Source organism: Hoplias malabaricus, chromosome Y (assembly GCF_029633855.1).
Source record: "Hoplias malabaricus isolate fHopMal1 chromosome Y, fHopMal1.hap1, whole genome shotgun sequence".
NCBI classification, from domain to species: domain Eukaryota; kingdom Metazoa; phylum Chordata; class Actinopteri; order Characiformes; family Erythrinidae; genus Hoplias; species Hoplias malabaricus.
The window spans coordinates 55,224,894-55,249,793 of NC_089820.1; the positions used below are offsets into that span (position 1 = coordinate 55,224,894).

Consider the following 24,900-nt stretch of genomic DNA (forward strand, 5'->3'; position numbering starts at 1 on the left):
ACACACACACACACACATCAGGATGTTCCTCAGCACCCCACATCCAGCCATCACAGTGTGCTTCCAATAAACATACACACCATCTGAAGCCCCTCTTAACACCCCAGAGTGTTTAGGGGTGAAGGGGATGATCTCACACACACATTCACACTCCCACAGTGGATTTACAACCACCACATCTTAGCAAAACATGTGGCTTATCAGCAAAACATCTAAATAAATACAGCAAATAATGGACTTCACACTCTATCGCAGCAGCTGAGCAGGAGTGAAAGGGCAAGTCCACTGGTATTTACAAATTTTCACATAATTCCGCTGTTGAGCGGTGAATTGAAATGGCTCACTGTGGAGAAGCTCAGATTCTGCTCACTTCACAGCGGTGATGATAGGAACCAGGGGTTTTATTGTCTATCCAAAGCCAGCAGTGAAGCTACACGAGTCTTCGGCCACTAGCATTAGGCAGCGTCTTTATCACAATTGAATTCAACATACATTTCGACTGGAAGCTTTTAAAGGCGTTAAAGTCTTCAGACGACTGTTTTCACATCAGGAGCTTTGTTTAAATCTTAGTCATTTAATAGTTATGCCAGAAATAATTGTGAATAATCAGTGGAGTTCCTGTGTAAGGCAGAAGAAACACATTCTGATGAAGTCTCCCTCACTGACGCAAACACAGGGAGGAGCTGTGTGTATCTCTAATTAGTCCTGACTTAGACTCGGTGTTGAATATTTATCAGCGCTCACAGTTTACCATCGATGTTCGTGCTGAGTACAAAATAAAAGTTACCTAAAAATCCATTTATGGGTTTCTTAACACACACACACACACACACACACACACACACACACTCTGAAGCAGAGTACACACTTTAATGTGGCATTATCTATAGCAATTTGGCAGAAATATGCCACATGCAACAGGTAGTGTGTCACACAGCTCCAGGGTTCTGTTTTCTGGGCCCCTGTCTTTGAAGCGTTTGGTGTGTTCTCTCTGTGTCTGTGTCAGTTTCCTCCCACAGTCCAGGGTGTGTCCAGGCTCCGGGCCCCAGTGAGACCTTGATCAGAATAAAAATGGCTACAGAGCTTTAATAAATGAATGAAATGCAACATTGGTTTAACTGGGTATTAAATGGTTTAGGAGTGTGTTCCTTAAAGAGGAGGTGTTTGTTCATTTTCTGTTAAAAATAAGTACACAGTGGGTGCCATAACTTTTGCACATGTCTGAGAATGAGCAGTGTACAGAGGAGAGGCAGAAACATCGGCTTCATCAGGAACTAAATGGACGTTAATGAGGATTGTGGCTCTTGATGGTTGTTTTCCTCTTAGGCTCGAATGGGTGACGGTAATAACACTGTGATAACCCAAAGACCCCCTGGAGGCTTCTTATCTATCAGCAACTCACCATCCACACACACACACACACACAGAGAGAGAGAGAGAGAGACCAAAGAAAGACCCCACAAACACACTCACAGATAGAAAGAATCCCCAGACACACACTCTCACACACACACACGAAGGAAAGACCCCGTCCCCCACACACCGAGGAGAGACGTGTCGACAGTGTCTGCTTCACATCAAAGAGACAGTGATTAATTAAAGAGGAAAAGGTAAAAAGCTCTGAACTATTTCACACGCCCCCCACCCCCTCACTGCGTCCCAGTCCTCGTTCACAGCGCGCCCCCTTCTGGACATAACTGTCTCTCCCGGTCCAGATTTTCTCCTATTCCTTTTCGAACAGCTCCACCTTTTGGACCTAAAGGGCTTTACTGTGATTTCTGAGACCACGCCCCACCCACTTCCCTCCACCTCAGCGCAAGAGCGGGGCGTTTACTTTTCGCTTTCAAACAGCGCCCTCTCCTGGAAAAGTATATGTGTATATTATAAGAAGTCCCTGTTTTATTCTCAGACACCCCGCTCAGTGCCGAACTAAACAAAACACAGTCATTTTAAGAAATTATCTGGTTAGTTTTAAGCAAACTAAAACTAGTTTGTTGTTTTCAGATATTTTTTAAATTAATTTTTGTGGTGTATTTTCTTTCCTATAAAAGTGTATCCAGTAAACATTTAGCCGTTGATTCAACGTTGAAATAACGTAATGACTGCCGTCTAATCAACGTTCTCTTAAGGTTGAAAATGAAAGTTGAAAAGACGTCCAAACACAGACATTGAAAAGACGACTGTTAGACGTATTTTGGACGTCCATCGACGTTATTAATTGGTCCCGAAATAAATTACTTGTATTAAACGCGTTTTGGACGTCCACTGACGTTATCGATTAACTAACTTATTAAGATGGATTTTGGACGTCCATTGACGTTTAAAATATGTCCTTGACGGACAGACTACTTTTAGACCTATTTTCAACGTCCAGGGACGTTCCTTGTTTACTGGGAAACCCCTTCTGTTTCAATGTCGCTGTATTGGACCCATCTTGTTTATTTATTTATTTTTTTGTGGTTTTCAAACGCTAACCCCCTCCCTGCGTTAAAGCAGAAAATAACGGGGTATGCGTTTGTCCAGCAGGGGGAGCATGTGGACTGGTAAAAGTCTGGACGCAGTCAGAGACGCTAGTGTTGTTGGTAAATGCTGTTGTCATTTGGTTTCCGTTGTGAAGTGTAAAATACAGCGACAACATTTTCGTAAAGTTTGGTAAAATAGACTCAAATATAATTTGCTCATGAAAAACTAGGTGCCTTTCCAAGCTCAGTTTACACCCACTGCCTCACTTAATGTTTTCTGGAATGTGTTATCTTAACTGACCAGAGGGGCGGGGGCGGCACGGTGGCGCAGCGGGTAGGTGTCGCACAGCTCTGGGGACCTGAACGTTGTGGGTTCGATTCCCGCTCAGTGTGGCTGTCTGTGAGGAGTGTGGTGTGTTCTCCCCGTGTCCGCGTGGGTTTTCTCCGGGTGCTCCGGTTTCCCTCCAGAGTCCAAAAACACACGTTGGTAGGTGGATTGGTGACTCAAAAGTGTGTGTCCGTGTTGCCCTGTGAAGGACTGGCGCCCCCTCCAGGGTGTATTCCTGCCTTCATGAATGAATGAATAGTAGACGGGGTGTTGTTGTTTTGTCCTGAGTATGAAGAGAGGGCAGTGTTTATAATTTGGAAACTTAGACTTAGAAACACTGTGTTGTCCTCACTTCTTCGAAGCATTTGTATTTTTTACCACAAAAATGTATTTGAGGCACAATAGCACCCTCTAGTGGATGTCTCCCTCAATGTAAGCGTGTATGTGAGAAATTGCGCCCCTTGTGGTGCTATTATACAATAGGTCTAATACTGTATATTAAACTAAAGAGGGGTTCTGAAAAAGTCCTGTACAAGAGACTCTTATTTAAAGGCACTTTGAATATTCATGGTTCTATTTAGAACCATTGGCTTCTCTAAAGACCTTTTGAAGGACAATTTGCATAAAGATGTAGAGCAACCACTTTTAGTTTCCTAAAGTATCTTGCAGTAAATTGTTCTTAAAACCTTCTTAGAATTTTAAAAATCACATAATATTAAGGTTCTAGATCAGTTCCTTTAAAGAACCCTTAAGTCGGTATAGAACCGAGGTCATTACTAAAGAACCAGATTTTAAGTGTGTTATTCAAGGCCCTTGGTTCTACTGTATATAGAACAGGTGTTTACTACGACTGACATCCAATCCTGGATCAGGGGGTGGGGCTTAGCAGGAGGACAGGTGTGAATAAATAAGCAAATAAATAAGTACATGGGGGAGTGGCTTTGCCTTCAGGAGCTTCTCGGGAGCGTGTGGTGTGGTGTGGTGCGGTGAGTGTGTTCACAGAGCAGAGTGAGGGCAGAGGGAGAGGGAGATAGTGATAGAGAGAGAGAGAGAGAGAGAGAGAGAGAGAGAGAGAGAGAGAGAGAGAGAGATGGAGCTGGACAGCAGGAGGAACCTCAGAGAGAAATGTGCTCTCAAACAGGACATCATCAAAGAATTCCTGGCGGAAATCCTCGGGACGTTCGTGCTCATAGTGAGTAAACTGTCCACATCACACACTCTTCTTCTAATGTTTTTTTCTTCAGAGAGTGTAAGTCACTCATACAGTGATCACAAGTGTCCAGTTTAATAAAAACAGAAGTGTGACTACAACAATGGTCATTCATTTTGCTGTGAATTCCAAATATGTTTCAGTTTTTCAGCTTGATATTGTTTCTTAGACTTGATTCGAAGGCGCAGATCTCAGAAAACGGTCCTGTTCTATATATTTGTGCTGTTTATATTCCCTGGTCGCACTGCTCTGTTGACCTGCTGTTACCAGTTCAGTGAACTCAGAATGTACAGACGGCCATGTGACTAACACCTCCATGTTTTAAACTTTGGTTTTTAAAGTTTTGATGTGTAAACAAAAACACTGCACTCTCAGAAAGAAAGGTTCCTGAACGGTGAGACGGCGTGGGTTCATTAAATACTGTAAACCTTTATGATTCATTAGTTTATCTACTGGCATTGGTGTGTGTGTTAGTGTTTGTTGCGCTGGCAGAAGAGGATCAGACACAGCAGTGCTGTTGTAGTGTCTGTTAGACATTCCTGTCTGTAGATGTAAAGTCAGAGACAGTAGCTCATCACAGTGTGTGTCGGTCGTCCTCTAGTCCTTCATCAGTGACACAGGACGCTGTCGGCTGGATGTGTTTGGTCGGTGGACTAGTCTAAAACTCCAGGTTTAAAAACTGAGAGGTTTAAGAACTCCAGCAGCACTGCTGTGTCTGATCCACTCATGCCAGCACAACACACAGCACCTCATTGTCACTGCAGCGCTCCTTCTGGCACTGCTTCACTGGACTCTTTTGGGCTCCATTTGGGCCTTTGTTTGACCCCGGGAAGTCTTCCTCTTTCCAGAGTCTTCTTCACATTGTTAATCCTCATGTTTCAGTTTGTTAACCTTCTGACCTCATTTGTGTCCAACCCATCACATTTTAACGACTCTTTCTCTATTAGCGAAACAGACTCAGATCTGAGGTGATGTATTCTGTTCACGGCTGAGTAAACGCAGATTAGTGTTTGCAAATCTTTCACTTAGTGACTCATAGTGCATTGATTGATCATTGATCATTGATTATAGATGATGCCGTTGAGTATTTGTTGGGTAATCAGACATGGTTTGGTAATAATCATAGTTAGCAGGTAGTGTCGCAGTCACACAGCTCCATGGACCTGGAAGTTGTGGGTTCGAGTCCCGCTCCGGGGGACTGTCTGTGAGGAGTGTGGTGTGTTTTCCCTGTGTCTGCGTGGGTTTCCTCCAGGTAACTGTCTGTGAGGTGTTTGGTGTGTTCCCCCTGTGTCTGTGTGGGTTTCCTCCGGGTGACTGTCTGTGAGGAGTGTGGTGTGTTCTCCCTGTGTCTGCGTGGGTTTCCTCCGGGTGACTGTCTGTGAGGAGTGTGGTGTGTTCTCCCTGTGTCTGCGTGGGTTTCCTCCGGGTGACTGTCTGTGAGGAGTGTGGTGTGTTCTCCCTGTGTCTGCGTGGGTTTCCTCCGGGTGACTGTCTGTGAGGAGTGTGGTCTGTTGTCCCTGTGTCTGTGTGGGTTTCCTCCGGGTGCTCCGGTTTCCTCCCACAGTCCAAAAACACACGTTGGTAGGTGGATTGGCGACTCAAAAGTGTCCTTAGGTGTGAACGTGTGAGTGTGTGTCGTTCTGTGAAGGACTGGCGCCCCCTCCAGGGTGTGTTCCTACCTTGCACCCAGTGATTCCGGATAGGCTCCGGACCCACCGCGACCCTGGACTTGATAAGGGTTACAGACAATGTATGAATGAATTAATAAAAATGTGAGACTATATCGTGGCATAGAATAGTACACCTATATCTATAGCTATATACCCATACTATATTATTAAATAACATGTAGTTGTATCAGTGACATGCCTCAGTCACACAGTGATGTTAAGCAACTGTAGTCCTAGGGCTTGGGTCATTGTGTTTGTAATTTTTGAGCAAGACTCTGGACGTGCTAAACGTGGTCTAACCTTTAGCCGGCCTCTTTCCGTGCCTCCAAACCAAGCCAAAACCAGCCTTTATCCACTGCGCTTTCAGCCCACATTTCATTCAGTGTCCTGTTGGGTTCCATCAGTGTTAATTACTACTGGGAACATTATAGGACTGGACATCTTTTGAGGCTCCTCTGTGTTGTCCCGTCCATAGAGAGCGGGGTCCTTTGATCCAGCAGATTCTTCTAATTAGATCTGCAGTTTTATGGAACAAGAGAGGTTTTTTTTTTTTTAATGCGAGCTTCATTGCAGCAGAAAAGGATGTGATTACTCTTCTGGACCTGCCCCTCTGTTTCAGAGAGATGATTTGTTGTTCCTGTACCTGCCCTCTTTCCACCCCCAATCTGCCCCTCACTCCGTCCTTCTATGTGCCCACTTCTCTACCCCTTTCTGCCCGCCCATGTTCCACCTTATCTGCCCCCACCTGTCTACCTCCTTTTGTACCCCGTATCTGCTGCAGAATATTCCCCAATCTCTCCACGGATCTGCCCACTATCTGCCAAATTAATCGGCCCTTTGTCTGCTCCTTCTATCCACCCCCAGTGCGGCACCTTTTTCTGCCCCCTCTCCTGCTAATCTGCCCCTGCCCTGTCTCACTCGCTGTCCCCCTTTGCTTCCATTGCAGCTGTTTGGCTGTGGGTCTGTGGCCCAGGCGGTCCTGAGCCGAGGGGCACTGGGGGAACCCCTGACCATCCACATTGGCTTCACCACTGGAGTCATGCTGGCCGTCTACATGGCCGGAGGAGTGTCAGGTCAGTATAAACACACACACACACACACACACACACACACACACACACACACACACACACTTCTATCTGTGAATATGGGGGGGGGGCATTACAGAGACTTACCATTAACGTTTTCGTCAGTGCTACTAGCTTAACCCTTAACTCTAAACAGTATAGACTCTTAGTGAATAGACTTTAAGGTGTTATTACTGGTCTATAAATGTGTTAATGGGGTAGGACCTGTGTATGTATCAGATCTGCTACAGAGATATGAGCCGAGCAGAGCTCTCAGATCTTCCTCAGGTGAAAACTAATCATGTAGAAGCAGCGTTTAGCTCCGGCGCTGCTCTTAAACGAAACCAGACTGAGAACATTAGAAGAGCCCTGACTTTAGACACTTTCAAATCAAGACTGAAACCTTCCTGTTTGAGCAGCGACAGCTCTGTTTAAAACACTCTGCGCTTTTATTCTGTAACGGCACTTTAGTTCTTTTCTTTTATTGTATCATTTTAAATGGTTTTAATCATTTAATCATTTAATCGTTTTATGTTTTTCCTTTTTACTGCAATATTTTATTCGTTTTATTGAACTTTAATGATTTTTTATTCTTGTTTTTAATTGAACTCTTTCTTCTGTAAAGCACTTTGAATTGCTTTACAGATCATGTCTTTACCTGGTAATGTGTGATATGGCGTCTGCACAGAGCACCTGCAGCTACTTTGTTATCTCTCCACATCCCATAATGCTCAATTCACCTGGAACTGAATGAAACAAAGAGTGGTGTATATTATTAGTGTCATAAAGATGTTTGGAATTATAGAAATGGTTTAGATTGATCCTCCCTCTTGTTTTAGCAAACCTTACTCTTTTAAACCTGCGCCCGTTTTGCGCTGTAAGAAGACACTGTTAGAAATAAATACATGTGTAAACAGGTGTAACCCAATAAAAACGGGATGGTAGGTGGGTGAAAACGTGGGAAAGCAAAGGTTGTGTTTAGCTATTCGTCTGAGTTTTGTTGTGATCTTTGGTCAGTTCAGTTCTGACCCTATAAACGCTGCTTTTTGATTTGATGGTCATTTCTTACATAAACACACAGAGGACGCTTGGTCAAATTTGAGGGTGTTTAGGTTCATGAACTGCTCTTTTGTAGTTTAATAACATCTTACTTTAAAAACTGAGGAATCATACTTAAAGCAATATTAAATCTTTATTTTGATTGAATAATAACACATATCTACTGCTACTGACCACATCGTGGAAAGCCTGCTGAGCACTAAGAACAAGCCCCACACTGCTGGACCCAATATGGCCCACACTGGACACGCCGTCCTGACATTTGTGCACAGGGAGAAAGTGGTAGATTTGTTCTGAGGGCAACGGACCCCTGCTTTTTGTTAATTGTGTGGGATTAGAGACGTGTGTAATCGAGAGAAGGGCATCATCTTATTGAGTTGGGGTCCTGTCCCAAGGAAAGGTAACAGACCTGGCAAAGATACCACACTGTGCTTAGTGCTTCTGAAGTATGGGAATAGACATAAGTTTGTAGACACCACTGTGGACCACTGTGGAACACAGAAAAGTCTGTAATAAAATGAGGTCTAGAGCAGCTGACCAAAGCCTAGCATCAGCACATGGTGTATAAAACCCCGGCCAGCGCTGGGCTGTGAAGCAGTGTACTCTGAAGTGATTGGAGATCCATCCAGTACCTGTGAGCTACGCTGGAATCACAGTGTTGTATCATTTCGATTGGTCCTTTCACCTGAAATGATGTAACAAAATGAACAAACATATACAAGGTTGGGGCGGCATGGTGGAGCAGTAGGTACGTGTCACAGTCACACAGCTCCAGGGACCTGGAGGTTGTGGGTTCAATTCCCGCTCCGGGTGACTGTCTGTGAGGAGTTGGTGTGTTCTCCCTATGTCCGCGTGGGTTTCCTCCGGGTGACTGTCTGTGAGAAGTTGGTGTGTTCTCCCTGTGTCTGTGTGGGTTTCCTCCGGGTGACTGTCTGTGAGGAGTGTGGTGTGTTCTCCCTGTGTCCGCGTGGGTTTCCTCCAGGTGACTGTCTGTGAGGAGTGTGGTATGTTCTCCCTGTGTCTGCATGGGTTTCCTCCGGGTGACTGTCTGTGAGGAGTGTGGTGTGTTCTCCCTGTGTCTGCGTGGGTTTCCTCTGGGTGACTGTCTGTGAGGAGTTGGTGTGTTCTCCCTGTGTCTGCGTGGGTTTCCTCCGGGTGACTGTCTGTGAGGAGTGTGGTGTGTTCTCCCTGTGTCTGTGTGGGTTTCCTCCAGGTGACTGTCTGTGAGGAGTGTGGTGTGTTCTCCCTGTGTCTGTGTGGGTTTCCTCCGGGTGACTGTCTGTGAGGAGTGTGGTGTGTTCTTCCTGTGTCCGCATGGGTTTCCTCCGGGTGACTGTCTGTGAGGAGTGTGGTGTGTTCTCCCTGTGTCCGCATGGGTTTCCTCCGGGTGACTGTCTGTGAGGAGTGTGGTGTGTTCTCCCTGTGTCTGCGTGGGTTTCCTCTGGGTGACTGTCTGTGAGGAGTTGGTGTGTTCTCCCTGTGTCTGCGTGGGTTTCCTCCGGGTGACTGTCTGTGAGGAGTGTGGTGTGTTCTCCCTGTGTCTGTGTGGGTTTCCTCCAGGTGACTGTCTGTGAGGAGTGTGGTGTGTTCTCCCTGTGTCTGTGTGGGTTTCCTCCGGGTGACTGTCTGTGAGGAGTGTGGTGTGTTCTCCCTGTGTCCGCATGGGTTTCCTCCGGGTGACTGTCTGTGAGGAGTGTGGTGTGTTCTCCCTGTGTCTGCGTGGGTTTCCTCTGGGTTACTGTCTGTGAGGAGTTGGTGTGTTCTCCCTGTGTCTGCGTGGGTTTCCTCCTGGTGACTGTCTGTGAGGAGTGTGGTGTGTTCTCCCTGTGTCTGCGTGGGTTTCCTCCAGGTGACTGTCTGTGAGGAGTGTGGTGTGTTTTCCCTGTGTCCGCGTGGGTTTCCTCCGGGTGACTGTCTGTGAGGAGTGTGGTGTGTTCTCCCTGTGTCTGCGTGGGTTTCCTCTCGGTGACTGTCTGTGAGGAGTGTGGTGTGTTCTCCCTGTGTCTGCGTGGGTTTCCTCTGGGTGACTGTCTGTGAGGAGTTTGGTGTGTTCTCCCAGTGTCTGCGTGGGTTTCCTCCGGGTGCTTCGGTTTCCTCCCACAGTCCAAAAACACACGTTGGTAGGTGGATTGACGACTCAAAAGTGTCTGTAGGTGTGAGTGTGTGAGTGAATGTGTGAGTGTGTGTGTTGCCCTGTGAAGGACTGGCGCCCCCTCCAGGGTGTATTCCCGCCTTGGGAAGGGATATACAAGATTGTTTCTAGCAACCCTGACATGCAATAGTGATGGCTGGGGTTTATCAGTGTGACTTTTGGAATCGATTTTTGGAATAAATTAGACATATTCCACTTTTGTTTCTATTAAGCAGCATTTAATAGAAGCAGCTTTAGAGTGAGTCACCCCTGATGAACTGATATAAGTGGATATTTACTTTATTGGGTAGAGTTTGTATGGACTATGGTCATCTATAATAATTACGCAGACGACTCAGGTATTTCCTGTAAATGTCACTTGGTTTTACTTCTGTTTGAGGGTAGTTGAACTAGTCAGAGGGTGTATGTGTGTGTGTGTGTGAGAGAGAGAGAGAGAGAGAGCGAGAGTGGGGGGCTGAATCCCAGCAGCATCACTGAAGCATCATGAACAGTAATTTGAAACTGGACTGGCATTTCACATTATCACTGAAGAGAAATGAAGCATGAAAACAAAAACACAGCAGTTTGTTTCGCAGCCGGCGGCAAAATGCAAAAGAGGAGCTCATTACAGAAAAATGTGCAGCCATATGAATGTGCTTCTGAGGGTTTATGTACACCAAGGAGAGGTGTGTATAATGTAGAACTACAGTCTAATTAGAGTGGCATGGAACCCGATGTCTAATACTGAGTCGGATCAGATCTGTGTACAAATGCTTGGCTGAATATTGGTCTGATAATAACATGTTAAACGTAGAGTTTTCTTTGGCAGTGACGTAGAGCTCCGTGCATGTTCCCCATCTGTAACTGAATGATACGTATATTGTTTATCTCATAACTGTCATTAAATTATCTCTCAGATATCATTCATATCCATTTCAGTGCAAAGCACAGAGGTTCTCCTTGTAGCTGATTGGCCCCAGCTTACGGACTTCCCTTCAGTTTGAGGTTAACACATTAACCTTGAGGTTTATTATTCAGATATTGATCTACGAACAGTCAAATCATTAAACTGCTCTCACACATGAAGGGTATGTGGTTATAAAAGTGAGAACTGGAACTCAGGACCCACCAGTGGGTTTTAAAGGGTTAATGCTATCCATAGGGGAAAGCTGGATGTTAGCTAGCGCACTATTCTCAGGCCTGGTGTTTGATGGTCAGTCCACTTTTCCCTGGGCTAGTGGTCTCCGGCCCCTAAGCGCCTCTTCTTCCTGTGGTTAGAGATCCCTCTCCGTGGTGGTGTATTAACCGTGTGAGTGGGCGTTGGTCTATAAACCCATGTGACGGAGGGACTGACACATGTAATGATGATCAGAGGTATTGAAGTAATGAGCTTTTCTGGGACGCGGGACCAGGTGAGGCGGGCCAGAGCCAAGTAAAGACCCCCAACCAGGAGGAAGACTGAGGCAAGGGGAGGCCACGGTTTTCCATTTGTTTTTCCCATAGCTTTCAAGAGGCCGGGGAGAGGAAGCGAGTCCGGTTTTCCTCGTAGTGTGGTGGAGTTAAAGCAGGGTCACTCCTACGCTGGACTAAGTCGACTTAGGCAGATTATGTCAGGGCCAATTCCCATTGACTTTTTCAGCAGGTTGTTGTGGACAGTGTTTGTGAACAACAATATGGATTAGCCTGGGAGAGGAAGCTAGAGTATGTCTAATGCCATAGCACAGCCTCGTAACTGCTTTACGGTCAACTACGAGCAAACACTAGCTGACCTTTATCGTACGAAAATGTTTGGATGCCTCTCCTCAAAAGACGTCAATGGTAGACCCCCACTAGTGATATTTCCAACCACATTTCATTGTGCTGCCATGTATTCATTTCTCAGCGGTAATGGAAAAAAACTAAAGAATCTGTTGTGTTTCAGTCAGAACACAGTGAGGTTCAGTCTGCTCACACCTGACTGGCTAAATGTGATGCTGCCATTCTCCACATTAGCATTTTGGAGATACCAGGCACTGATACCATAGCGATGCTATATGTGTAAAGAACAGTCAATAGTAATGGAGACTGACAAAGCCTTAGAGACCTCCACTAGGGTGACCAGATCTGAAATGGTGAAAAAGAGGACACGTCTCCTGGGGTGGACGACTACTGACGTGCAGACTGACCAATTAATTGTTTACAGAGAAGGTTATCGACCAATAACGGTAGCTCTACAGTCAGACCGTCCAATCAGAAGATTTTAGGCTACTTCACCACGCCCCCTTCTCACTCAAGCGAACCAATCGGAGTAGGGGAGGGCGGGACTAGTTTGTGAACGAAGCGCTTCTCGAAGTTCTATGTAAGCTCTAGAAAAACAAAATGGACGTTTGTGAAATTCGGCCTGGACATTTTTTTAAGTCTAAAAAAGAGGACATGTCCGGGTTAAAGAGGACGTCTGGTCACCCTACCTCCACTGATCCTAATGTTCTTCTAAAAAATACATTGGCAATCACACTTTTAACCACCACAGTGTGTGGATCGACTCCAGAGGCTTCACAAAGATCTATCAGTAGTTTTGACCCATTAATAAATCCAGGGCCCCAGGGTGTAGTGGGTATTTGGAGTGTCATCTCATTCTGTGTGTAATTTGTGATATTTTATATTAATATGTAATATAATATAATAACACCGTAATGCTTGGTGCCTGAGGGTTTATTGCATTAATTTGTTCTATCTGTCTCAGGAGCCCACGTTAACCCAGCTGTCTCGCTGGCGATGGTCGTCCTGGGGAAACTTTCACTGAAGAAATTCCCAGTATATGTGGCTGCACAGTTTATTGGTGCTTTTGCCGGATCCTGTGCTGTCTTTGGGCTTTACTATGGTAAGCAAATATTCTCTAACACCTACTGAAGTGTGATACACACTCATACACACACACACACACACACACTATACGGCACAAGGTTGTGGACTGCTCATCGCACTTTTTTTCTGAAATAAAGGGTAACTACCCGTCTTACAGCAGTAAAACGTTACTGTGAGGGTTTGGCCATGGGACATTTAATTTGATTATGATTATGGATATATATTATGCTCAGACCACTCCAGTTCATCCCAAATATATAGGATGGCACTGCATCACTCCAGAGAACACAGTTCCTCTGTTCGACTTCCCAGTGATTAGTATTAAACATAGTGACATAGGCTCAAATGTAGCTGTTCATAACGGAATGCTTTTGTTTTTAAAGGGTGCACCTTCAACTGACTTAGTTCACTATTTAAAAAGTGTCTATAAACATTTAGAAACAGTGCACAAACCAACAACAAATTCTAATCTTTGTAGATGCCCTGATGGACTACACTAATGGAGCACTGGTGGTAACCGGGGAAAATGCCACAGCAAATATCTTTGCCTCCTATCCATCAAAACACCTCTCCGTACTGAACGGATTAATCGATCAGGTGAGGAAAGACTTTTATTCTGTATTGTAACTGCATTATAATGGCATTTTACAACTGTAACAATCTGTATTCAAACTTAAACACAATATTACATCCACAGTTCTTGGATCTGTATCCAGCAGCATTATTTATGGCCACTGAAATTCACATAATGAGCTTTGCTGCTGATAGTTTGTGTCATGTTACTGTATTTTCTCATGAAAAACATGAACACTGTGTATTTCCCGGGGACATTTCTGTGTGCATATGAGCATCATGAATAACACACACATGCACACACTAACCACAGCTCCATTTGCACGTGCTGAATAATAGAAATATGCCTTGGTTAACCACAGTTCATTCATCTTTGATACTCACTATAAAAAGCTGTCAAGGTAAAAACGTTAAAATTTTGTCTTCAAAGGTTCATCAAGTGAAATAAGAGGGATTCTAAAAGAGCTAGAAATCAATGACTAATGAGCAAATATATTCATTCATTCATTACTTATCTGTAAGCGCTTATCCAGCTCAGGGTCACGGTGGGTCCAGAACCTACTTGGAACCATTGGGCGCAAGGCGGGAATACACCCTGGAGGGGGCGCCAGTCCTTCACAGGGCAACACACACACTCACACATTCACTCACACACTCACACCTAAGGACACTTTTGAGTCGCCAATCCACCTACAGACGTGTGTTTTTGGACCGTGGGAAGAAACTGGAGGACCTGGAGGAAACCCACGTAGACACAGGGAGAACACACCACACTACTCACAGACAGTCACCCGGAGGAAACCCACACAGACACAGGGAGAACACACCACACTCCTCACAGACAGTCACCCGGAGCGGGACTGGAACCCACAACCTCCAGGTCCCTGGAGCTGTGTGACTGCGACAAATATAGTGTTTCCTCAATACCCTTCCACAGTATATATTTCTATGGAAATCCACCTGAGTACGTACTGATGTGTGAGGAATCTGAAGAATGTGTCCCCCATGATGGCACCAGAACTGGTCGTATTGTTTACTAGCACATAATCATGCACATCACAGCAGTCAATCCACAAGTTGCAGTAAATGGAATATAAACTCTTTGAACATGCATTAACCTTCTTTGAAATGAGAAAACAATGTGTTTAATCTCCCAGTCTCCAGCAAGAGATTGAACAATCAACACAAAACACAGAGCCCCGGGCCACAGGGTTAAACCCTGTTGCCAAAACTTGGACTTTAAGGTCTGAGTTCAGGAGAGAAGAGCTGTGGAATCCTACCTTCATCTTAGAGTTTAATCTATGTGCATGAACCTGGAACAAAGATTATAAGCCCTGCTATATTTTTTAAGGGGCATTAATGAGGGCATTTCTGACCGTTCAGACAGTACAATATGTAATAGGGAATGGACCTACACTATAACATCAAACAAAAACAATAATATCATTCACAGATCAGTGAATAATGTTGGCTATGCACGGGAAGATCTGGGATATTTCAGCCACATGTGAACAGTCGGTTCTTGTAGTCAGTGTGTTCAGGACTGAAGACCCTTATAGGCTGCATTCTTATGTCCCTGTGAGGATTTTGAAAAGAAAGAGAATTCAGAATCAGAGTTCAGGTGCATTTCCAAATGAATACAGTGCGGTAAATCACAACGGACTCCGTCAAATAATGAACATTGGTTTTCAGTGTTGAACTCTTGACCGTTGCAGGTGGTCGGGACAGGGGCTCTGGTGCTGTGTATTCTGGCAATAGTGGACAAGAAGAACATGGGCGCTCCTAAAGGCATGGAGCCACTCATCATTGGTCTGACCATCCTGGCCATTGGAGTGTCCATGGGGCTGAACTGCGGATATCCGATCAACCCTGCGCGAGACCTCAGCCCCAGGCTTTTCACAGCTGTGGCTGGCTGGGGGATGGATGTGTTCAGGTACAGCCTACACACAAGCTGACCTCTGACATCAAACACTGACCCTGCTACGTCATGACCAGTTTCAGTCCAGAAAAATTTAACTTCTAATGGATATATCACTAACCACTAAAAATGTGTTTAAACCGAGGTATCTTTGGCAACGTCATTTTTAATATGAGAAAGATTAACAGGTGTGGTCAAGAGTTTTAGTGCAAAATCAACAATTTGCAATTTGCAAAGCGGTTTAATTAATGTTTATTATATTAATATTTGTTCTAATTATTGGTTCTATTTGTGCAGCCCATTCATGTACGTATATAAAGTAAAAAGAAAATAAACCCTTCATAAAAGTAGTCCTTTTCTGTAATGCATTTTAAAACAATCATCCTAATGCCCGCCTTCCACCACATGACTTTTCCAGTGATCTCAGTGTTGCAGGCAAATTTCCAACGTCAGATTAAAATCATGATAGTTTTGCTAGAGCTGAGGCTCATTTCCGTTGTCTTCGATCGTTTCGTGTAACGTGGTCAGGAGAGCTGTCGTAGGTCTGTTTATTAATCCACTTGAAGTGCAGATAAAATCAACCATGTTTAATATCATCATAAGTTTCATTCTTGGCTCATGCAGATAGTGACCCTGTGAGACCCCCAGAGCTTAGAAAATCACAGTCTGACTAAAAACTAATGTGACTAAGGACACATTGTTTGTGTGAGACAGGGTCAGACTTAAGCTTTTAGTTTTTAAAAGAGAGTCTTTTCCATCCTTTCAAAGTCTTCCAAAGTGTGTGGTTAATATAAGAGATAAAAATCCAACTTGATCCCACATACAGACAGATTCTTCCTTGTTTATGATTCGGACGGTGCAGTGTGTTCCTGCTCTGTGTGTCTTCACTGTGGAGGCGAGTCCTGTATCTCAGTGTATGAAAGTGTGTTTATCTCAGTGTATGAAAGTGTGTTTATCTCAGTGTATGAAAATGTGTTTATCTCAGTGTATGAAAGTGTGTTTATCTCAGTGTATGAAAGTGTGTTTATCTCAGTGTATGAAAGTGTGTTTATCTCAGTGTATGAAAGTGTGTTCATCTCAGTGTAGGAAAGTGTGTTTATCTCAGTGTATGAAAGTGTGTTCATTTCAGTGTATGAAAGTGTGTTTATCTCAGTGTATGAAAGTGTGTTTATCTCAGTGTATGAAAGTGTGTTTATCTCAGTGTAGGAAAGTGTGTTTATCTCAGTGTATGAAAGTGTGTTTATCTCAGTGTATGAAAATGTGTTTATCTCAGTGTATGAAAGTGTGTTTATCTCAGTGTATGAAAGTGTGTTTATCTCAGTGTATGAAAGTGTTTTATCTCAGTGTATGAAAGTGTGTTCATCTCAGTGTAGGAACGTGTGTTTATCTCAGTGTATGAAAGTGTGTTCATTTCAGTGTATGAAAGTGTGTTTATCTCAGTGTATGAAAGTGTGTTTATCTCAGTGTATGAAAGTGTGTTTATCTCAGTGTATGAAAGTGTGTTTATCTCAGTGTAGGAAAGTGTGTTTATCTCAGTGTAGGAAAGTGTGTTTATCTCAGTGTATGAAAGTGTGTTTATCTCAGTGTATGAAAGTGTGTTTATCTCAGTGTAGGAAAGTGTGTTTATCTCAGTGTATGAAAATGTGTTTATCTCAGTGTATGAAAATGTGTTTATCTCAGTGTATGAAAGTGTGTTTATCTCAGTGTATGAAAATGTGTTTATCTCAGTGTATGAAAATGTGTTTATCTCAGTGTATGAAAGTGTGTTTATCTCAGTGTATGAAAATGTGTTTATCTCAGTGTATGAAAGTGTGTTTATCTCATTGTATGAAAGAGTGTTTATCTCAGTGTAGGAAAGTGTGTTTATCTCAGTGTATGAAAGTGTGTTTATCTCATTGTATAAAAGTGTGTTTATCTCAGTGTATGAAAGTGTGTTTATCTCAGTGTATGAAAATGTGTTTATCTCAGTGTATGAAAATGTGTTTATCTCAGTGTATGAAAGTGTGTTTATCTCAGTGTATGAAAGTGTGTTCCTCTCAGTGTATGAAAGTGTGTTCATTTCAGTGTATGAAAGTGTGTTTATCTCAGTGTATGAAAGTGTGTTTATCTCAGTGTATGAAAGTGTGTTTATCTCAGTGTATGAAAGTATGTTTATCTCAGTGTATGAAAGTGTGTTTATCTCAGTGTATGAAAGTGTGTTCATTTCAGTGTATGAAAGTGTGTTCATCTCAGTGTATGAAAGTGTGTTCATCTCAGTGTATGAAAGTGTGTTTATCTCAGTGTATGAAAGTGTGTTCATCTCAGTGTATGAAAGTGTGTTTATCTCAGTGTATGAAAGTGTGTTTATCTCAGTGTATGAAAGTGTGTTCCTCTCAGTGTATGAAAGTGTGTTCCTCTCAGTGTAGGAAAGTGTGTTTATCTCAGTGTATAAAAGTGTGTTTATCTCAGTGTATGAAAGTGTGTTTATCTCAGTGTACGAAAGTGTGTTTATCTCAGTGTATAAAAGTGTGTTTATCTCAGTGTATGAATGTGTGTTCCTTTCAGTGTATGAAAGTGTGTTTATCTCAGTGTATGAAAGTGTGTTTATCTCAGTGTATGAAGGTGTGTTTATCTCAGTGTATGAAAGTGTGTTTATCTCAGTGTATGAATGTGTGTTCCTTTCAGTGTAGGAAAGTGTGTTTATCTCAGTGTATGAAAGTGTGTTTATCTCAGTGTATGAAAGTGTGTTCCTTTCAGTGTATGAAAGTGTGTTTATCTCAGTGTATGAAAGTGTGTTCCTCTCAGTGTATGAAAGTGTGTTTATCTCAGTGTATGAAAGTGTGTTCCTCTCAGTGTAGGAAAGTGTGTTTATCTCAGTGTATGAAAGTGTGTTTATCTCAGTGTATGAAAGTGTGTTTATCTCAGTGTATGAATGTGTGTTTATCTCAGTGTATGAAAGTGTGTTTATCTCAGTGTATGAAAGTGTGTTTATCTCAGTGTATGAAAGTGTGTTCCTCTCAGTGTAGGAAAGTGTGTTTATCTCAGTGTATGAAAGTGTGTTTATCTCAGTGTATGAAAGTGTGTTTATCTCAGTGTATGAAAGTGTGTTTATCTCAGTGTATGAAAGTGTGTTTATCTCAGTGTATGAAAGTGTGTTTATCTCAGTGTATGAAAGTGTGTTTATCTCAGTGTATGAAAGTGTGTTCATCTCAGTGTATGAAAGTGTGTTTATCTCAGTGTATGAAAGTGTGTTTATCTCAGTGTATGAAAGTGTGTTTATCTCAGTGTATGAAAGTGTGTTCATCTCAGTGTATGAAAGTGTGTTTATCTCAGTGTATGAAATTTTTTTTATCTCAGTGTATGAATGTGTGTTCCTCTCAGTGTAGGAAAGTGTGTTTATCTCAGTGTATGAAAGTGTGTTCCTCTCAGTGTATGAAAGTGTGTTCCTCTCAGTGTAGGAAAGTGTGTTCCTCTCAGTGTATGAAAGTGTGTTTATCTCAGTGTATGAAAGTGTGTTTATCTCAGTGTATGAAAGTGTGTTTATCTCAGTGTATGAAAATGTGTTTATCTCAGTGTATGAAAATGTGTTTATCTCAGTGTATGAAAGTGTGTTTATATCAGTGTATGAAAGTGTGTTTATCTCAGTGTATGAAAGTGTGTTTATCTCAGTGTATGAAAGTGTGTTTATCTCAGTGTATGAAAGTGTGTTTATCTCAGTGTATGAAAGTGTGTTTATCTCAGTGTATGAAAGTGTGTTCCTCTCAGTGTAGGAAAGTGTGTTTATCTCAGTGTAGGAAAGTGTGTTTATCTCAGTGTATGAAAGTGTGTTTATCTCAGTGTAGGAAAGTGTGTTTATCTCAGTGTATGAAAGTGTGTTTATCTCAGTGTATGAAAGTGTGTTTATCTCAGTGTGGGGAAGTGTGTTTATCTCAGTGTATGAAAGTGTGTTTATCTCAGTGTATGAAAGTGTGTTAAAGTGCAGGGCGTTCTTTTTTCCTGTGCCTCAGAAGAGAATCTGACTGTGTGTGTGTGTGTGTGTGTGTGTGTGTGTGTGTGAGAGAGAGAGAGCGAGAGAGACAAGCAGTGCTAAACACAGATACTAACTGAGCCCTCGTCCCAACAGTCATCTCTACTCCTCTCATAGAGCAAATGAATTTTTCAGTGCTCTCCTGTATCTCCTGAATATTGGAAAAGGCTTAAAACACATGTGATGGGAAGCATGGCTGCACATAAATATTGCAAATGGCCAAGTGGAAAAGGGGTGGGTTTTTATTCCCACTGTTTTATTCTTTTCCCAATGACACAGAGGGGTTTTACTCTATTTGAATAGATGATCCACTGTAGATGATACACACATGCTCTAATCACTGATATAGTAAAAGGAAGTTGACTGAATAACACTGAAGTAGCCTCTGTCTGCAGGGGAATGAAAAGTGATTTGGATATTTATAAATGTATATCGTGTTGTGGATCTCACTTTCAACTCATTTAACGTCAGTCAGTCCGTCACTCACTCTCTCACTCACTCACATTTAGCAGGACAAGGATTCTCCACAGCAGGTGGTGCTATTGCTATTATTACTAAAGTATGTTATCAAAACGTCCAAAACCTCCATCTCTTCTTCAAAGCTGCCAGCAGGACTTTGTATATCTGTTTACTCGTGATAAACCTCCACGGTCAAATGGCAATGAAATGTCCGAAACCCTGCCATTGCGTAGAGGTAGACAGCGGCACTGATTCTCAGCCGTATTTACAGAAGAAACAGTGAAGGGAACATTACATAACTTAGTTTGAAAGAGTAGGAGGAAAGTGCGTGCTGCTGTTTTGAAACCCAAAAGCGTTTTTGAAGTTCCAGCACAGATTTCAGCAGAGGGCAGTCTTAGCTGAGATCTGTTTTTGAAGTGTTTGCTGGATTTCGACCTTTTACACAGATACTGTAGGTACACAAGCCTGTAATCATGTGTACATCATTTCCACACATCCACCCAAACAAAGCATCGGCAAAACAAAGTGAAAAGAAAGAGAGGATCTGATCAGTTCATTTCCAAATGAATAAAGTGCAGTAAAACACAACGGACTCCATCAAACGTTCAGTATGTGAATAAGTATCTGTTAATACTGTGACTAAGTTTTGATTATAAACATAAAAGGATGTAATTTAGTGCACTCAGTGTAAAGTGTCAGCCGTGTGTTTCTAATAATGCAGAGGTAACACTTCTTGAGCTCAGGTTTCTTTAGAAGGGTTCTGACTGAGGTTTTTTTAATGCTTCACTACTGTGGAGAAGGAATGTTTAGAGATGGTTGTAAAAGGATGAGAGAAGTGTCCATCATGATTTCAGAATATGGTCCGTTACTAAAACAATGGCCGTGGCTTAAATGGCTCCCTAGTCCCTCATTTGTATTGTGCCATTTAGTGAGGTACTATTTAGTTCACTAAGTAACACTAGAAACAGTGAATTCAGACACTTCCACTGTCTGTTGCTTAGTAACAAAGAAAATCGCAATGCATCCTGGTCCACATTAGGCTCTTGTAGTGAGCTCCAATGTTTACTACAGAGTACAACAAGTATTCAATTTTTTTTATTATTATTATTTTTAGTTTACTACAACATTTGAAAACATCTGTCCTTTCCATTGTGTGAAATATTCATGAGGAATGGACCAATAGAAATGCTCCAGAATTACTTGGAATAAAAGCTATTTACATTGACTTCCATTTGAAGTTTAAGAAAGTTTTTTGGAGAAACACATTTTTCTTTGGACAGCAACAATATGAAAATCAAATTGTTTACTTTTTCTGTGAATGAAGCACTTTGTAAATCACACACACACACACACACACACACTGAGGCCTACAGTTCTCTGGCAATGTGTGTGTTGTGAGTGAGTACAGAGCAGAAAGGAGCTGAGTGAAGCTGTCTGAGCCCAGTCGTATCAGGCTTTACTGAAGTGAGCCACAGACGGGGGGATCAGGGGTGTGTGTGTGTGTGTGTGTGTGTGACGTTAGTGAGGACGTGCTCACCCTAGGATCTTGAGGGTAGATTAGAACTCCTAATCCAAGCTGCTTTCATCCTGTAACACACTTAGACACCCACACACACACACAAGCCAACCACTTAACCTCTTAAAGCCCCAGGGTCTGCCTGTGTCTACACATTACATTAATTATTCACCCCAAAATTTTAGGGTTTTACCCCTTATCACAAATATATTTAGATTTGTTTCCTGATGTTTGTCTGTTTTGATTAGCACTGGAGCTATGAAATTAATATTAAACAAGTCTGGCCCTTTCTTGTGTATTAAAAAGTAAATAACCTGATATTTTATTGCACTATGTATTTTCGCAAAGACTTGGCTGTGTACCACAGTTTCAGTCCAACTGACCACAACTGGAAAGATGTGTACTACCTGCAGAGACCTGGGAAATATTCCACAAAGCAGGGGTTCTCTGTTTAGTCAGATCAGTTAAGCCTGAGGTCCAGTCTGTCCAGTAGGAAAAGAGCTGAAGGACATGCCACTACTGGACAGTCCTTTGTTTACCTGAGCTTAGACTCGACTGGGCCATTAATTCAGTCCTCTACGAGTAAATGGATCTGATTTAGCTTGGCTAATCCTGTATCACACAGCCAGTGGGAGAGCAGCTAAATTACCTGGCCAGCCCTTTCACCAAGTCCCAAATAGCCAAGAGGGCACCAGGCCACTGGTCATTGGGCCACGGACCAACGAGAGGAAAGCCTCACCACAGCAAACACACTTCCCTGTCCAAGGGGGTAGTCTCGCTGAAGACATGCTGTTCCACTGGGGGAGTTGTGGCCTGTGCTTATTTGGCCAGCTTTATGTGGTAAAGGCCTTGGAGGCAGGAACACCCCCTGGACAGAGCGACCAGTCCATCACAGGACATCACACACTCAACTGGGCACGTACACATTTATGGGATGCTTCACACAGTCTATCCACACACAAAAGAGTGTTGGGATTGGGGGGTAAACCAGAGCTCCCAGAAAAAACCCACACAGACACAGGGAGAACACAGATCACAATTTGAATCACTTTATTCCTTAAGAATGTATCATGGTGAGTGACACATATCACAAACAAGAACGGTACACACACTATTTACAGTATTTTGATTTAACACTGCTATCCTGTATCACAGAGCCAGTGGGAGGGACACTGTTCTATCTGGTTTGTTTACGTTCAGAAGCTCAGCGTCTTTTAAGGTGGAATACAGGAGGTCCTCAGGTTACGTCAGTCCTGAGTTACGTTGTTTCGTGGTTACGACACATCTCCCATTTACTGTATAAAGCCTTGTTTCGACTTAAGTGGTTTTGCGTCGTAAACGTCGTAACGTGAACTTCGTGTTTGGTGTGCGCAGCGGAAGAATACACGGTTACGCGGCTCGGGACAGAGGAGGATAGGTGTTAGGATAGGATAAGTGCTTACAGTATGTTATTTACATACAGTATGTACGTATGTTCCGACTTACACCGAAAATCGGTTTACGACGCGGCGTAGGAACGGATCAACGTCGTAAGTCGAGGACCCCCTGTAGTGTTTTTGAGTAAAATAACGACTGTTTGTACGTGGCTGAAGTTTAACTGGTTTGTACATGTTTATTAACCATTAACATTTAGCATTTTGGGTAATGCAATTAGCCATCTCATGAATTTGGTGACATTTCCACCTTAAGTGATCCGGCAGAGTAAAAATAAGTTAATATTACCCACTTATGGAGCAGGAATAGAGCAATATCCTCATCTCAATTCATGCTTTTCAATGTTTGTAGTATTCTCCTTTCTCTAAAAATAAACTATAGATGCCTTTTCCACATACCAGACCAAGACACTGGGGTTAGTAAACACATTAGACCACAGAGAGAGGCACAAAGAGCCTGGAGAGCAGCAAATAGCAAGGACTCCGAAGTGTTTTTTTTTTCATATCGTGAACTTCGTGTTTACGCTGAAATCATTGTGGCATGTTCTACAACCCCAGTATTACCATGACCCCACATTACACAACCTGCATGAACATGAAATGGGTTCCTCTGAAGAAGCCACACATGAACCCAAGTTCACCATGCTCAATGCCATGTGTTGGCCAGAGGGGTGTTAAAGCAGAGCAGTGGAACTAGGTTGTCTGAAGGGAAAGACCTTCTTCCGTACAGTTCAAAGCTAACAGTTGCCATAAGTTGTGTATTCATACCTGGTATTAACATGTAATTGTGTGTGTTATGGTGGTCTCCTCAGAGCGGGGGGCTGCTGGTGGTGGATCCCAGTTGTCGGGCCGATGGTTGGAGCAGTGGTGGGTGCAGTGACGTACTTCCTGCTGATTGAGCTGCACCACCCAGAGCCTGAGAAACAGAACGAGGAGGAGAACAACGTCAAAGACAAATACGAGATGATCACCATGAGCTAAAGGGCTTAAAAGAAACGGATCCTGCTTTTTCTTTCTTTACCTGAAGCTGGCGTGAGTGCACAAACCCCACTCTGGTTACTCTTTTCCTTTCTGTATTTCCTCTCACTCATTTCTTATTTTCTTGTCTCTGTGGAAAGTGTGCCAGTGATTTTCATAGATGTTCACTTCAGAGGAAAAGTCCATTTTCTTTCAACCTAATCTCTATCTGCCTCATCTCTGGTGTAAACATCGGTTTTCAGGCTTTCCAGGTCTTTGTTTACACTTGAGTCAAAATGGCCGCTGTGAACAAAGAGGTGGAAAGTCATTTTTCAGGATTTTTCTGGGATTTTACGTATGTCTCATGAACATAAATGAAAAGCATTTCCAAAACTGGTGTCTTTAGAAAAACCGAGAATCCTAACAACCATGCATCAGATAAACAGTACGTAAAGCTTCTTCCTTGATTGAACACCGAGATCCACTCAAACAGACGAATGGACTGACCACTACAGAGCCCCTACCTCAACTCTCGGGGTTTATTTGGATCGTGAGAAACAGATAGAGACTGGGATGAGAAATGGGTTCCTCTGAGAAAGCATATGCTTTTTAACCCTGAAAGCACAAAGCACTACTTTGTCCAAGTGCACTGTTAACATGGGGTGTGTGTGTGTGTGTGTGTGTGTGTGTGCACATGAAGTGTGAAGCATGATTACTTTCGTGAAAACTTTATATCAAGCAGAAATGGGAGATTTAGCACCACATATTAGGTGTACAAATGTTTTAATGTGTTTTTTATGTAATGTACAAATGTAATTTAAAATGTAAACATTCTCTGTGATTTTTTCATATTGTAGCACAGCATTAAACACATTCTCTCTGTGTCTGGATGGGTTTCCTCCGGGTGACTGTCTGTGAGGAGTTTGGTGTGTTCTCTCTGTGTCTGCGTGGGTTTCCTCTGGGTGACTGTCTGTGAGAAGTGTGGTGTGTTCTCCCTGTGTCTGCGTGGGTTTCCTCCGGGTGACTGTCTGTGAGGAGTGTGGTGTGTTCTCCCTGTGTCTGCGTGGGTTTCCTCTGGGTGACTGTCTGTGAGGAGTGTGGTGTGTTCTTCCTGTGTCCGCGTGGGTTTCCTCCGGGTGACTGTCTGTGAGGAGTGTGGTGTGTTCTTCCTGTGTCTGCGTGGGTTTCCTCCGGGTGACTGTCTGTGAGGAGTGTGGTGTGTTCTCCCTGTGTCTGCGTGGGTTTCCTCCGGGTGACTATCTGTGAG

General features: G+C 43.1%; 1 protein-coding gene across 1 annotated transcript; it reads left to right on the top strand.

The window, feature by feature from the left end:
* Positions 1 to 3,863: 3,863 nt before the first annotated feature.
* On the top strand, positions 3,864 to 24,639 carry LOC136677929 (aquaporin-9-like). The gene is made up of 6 exons (XM_066655647.1): positions 3,864 to 3,982; positions 6,617 to 6,743; positions 12,650 to 12,787; positions 13,250 to 13,368; positions 15,060 to 15,277; positions 23,489 to 24,639. Exons 1-6 carry the CDS (start codon positions 3,881 to 3,883, stop codon positions 23,655 to 23,657), a joined length of 873 nt encoding a protein of 290 aa, XP_066511744.1. The 5' UTR covers positions 3,864 to 3,880; the 3' UTR covers positions 23,658 to 24,639.
* Positions 24,640 to 24,900: the final 261 nt, after the last annotated feature.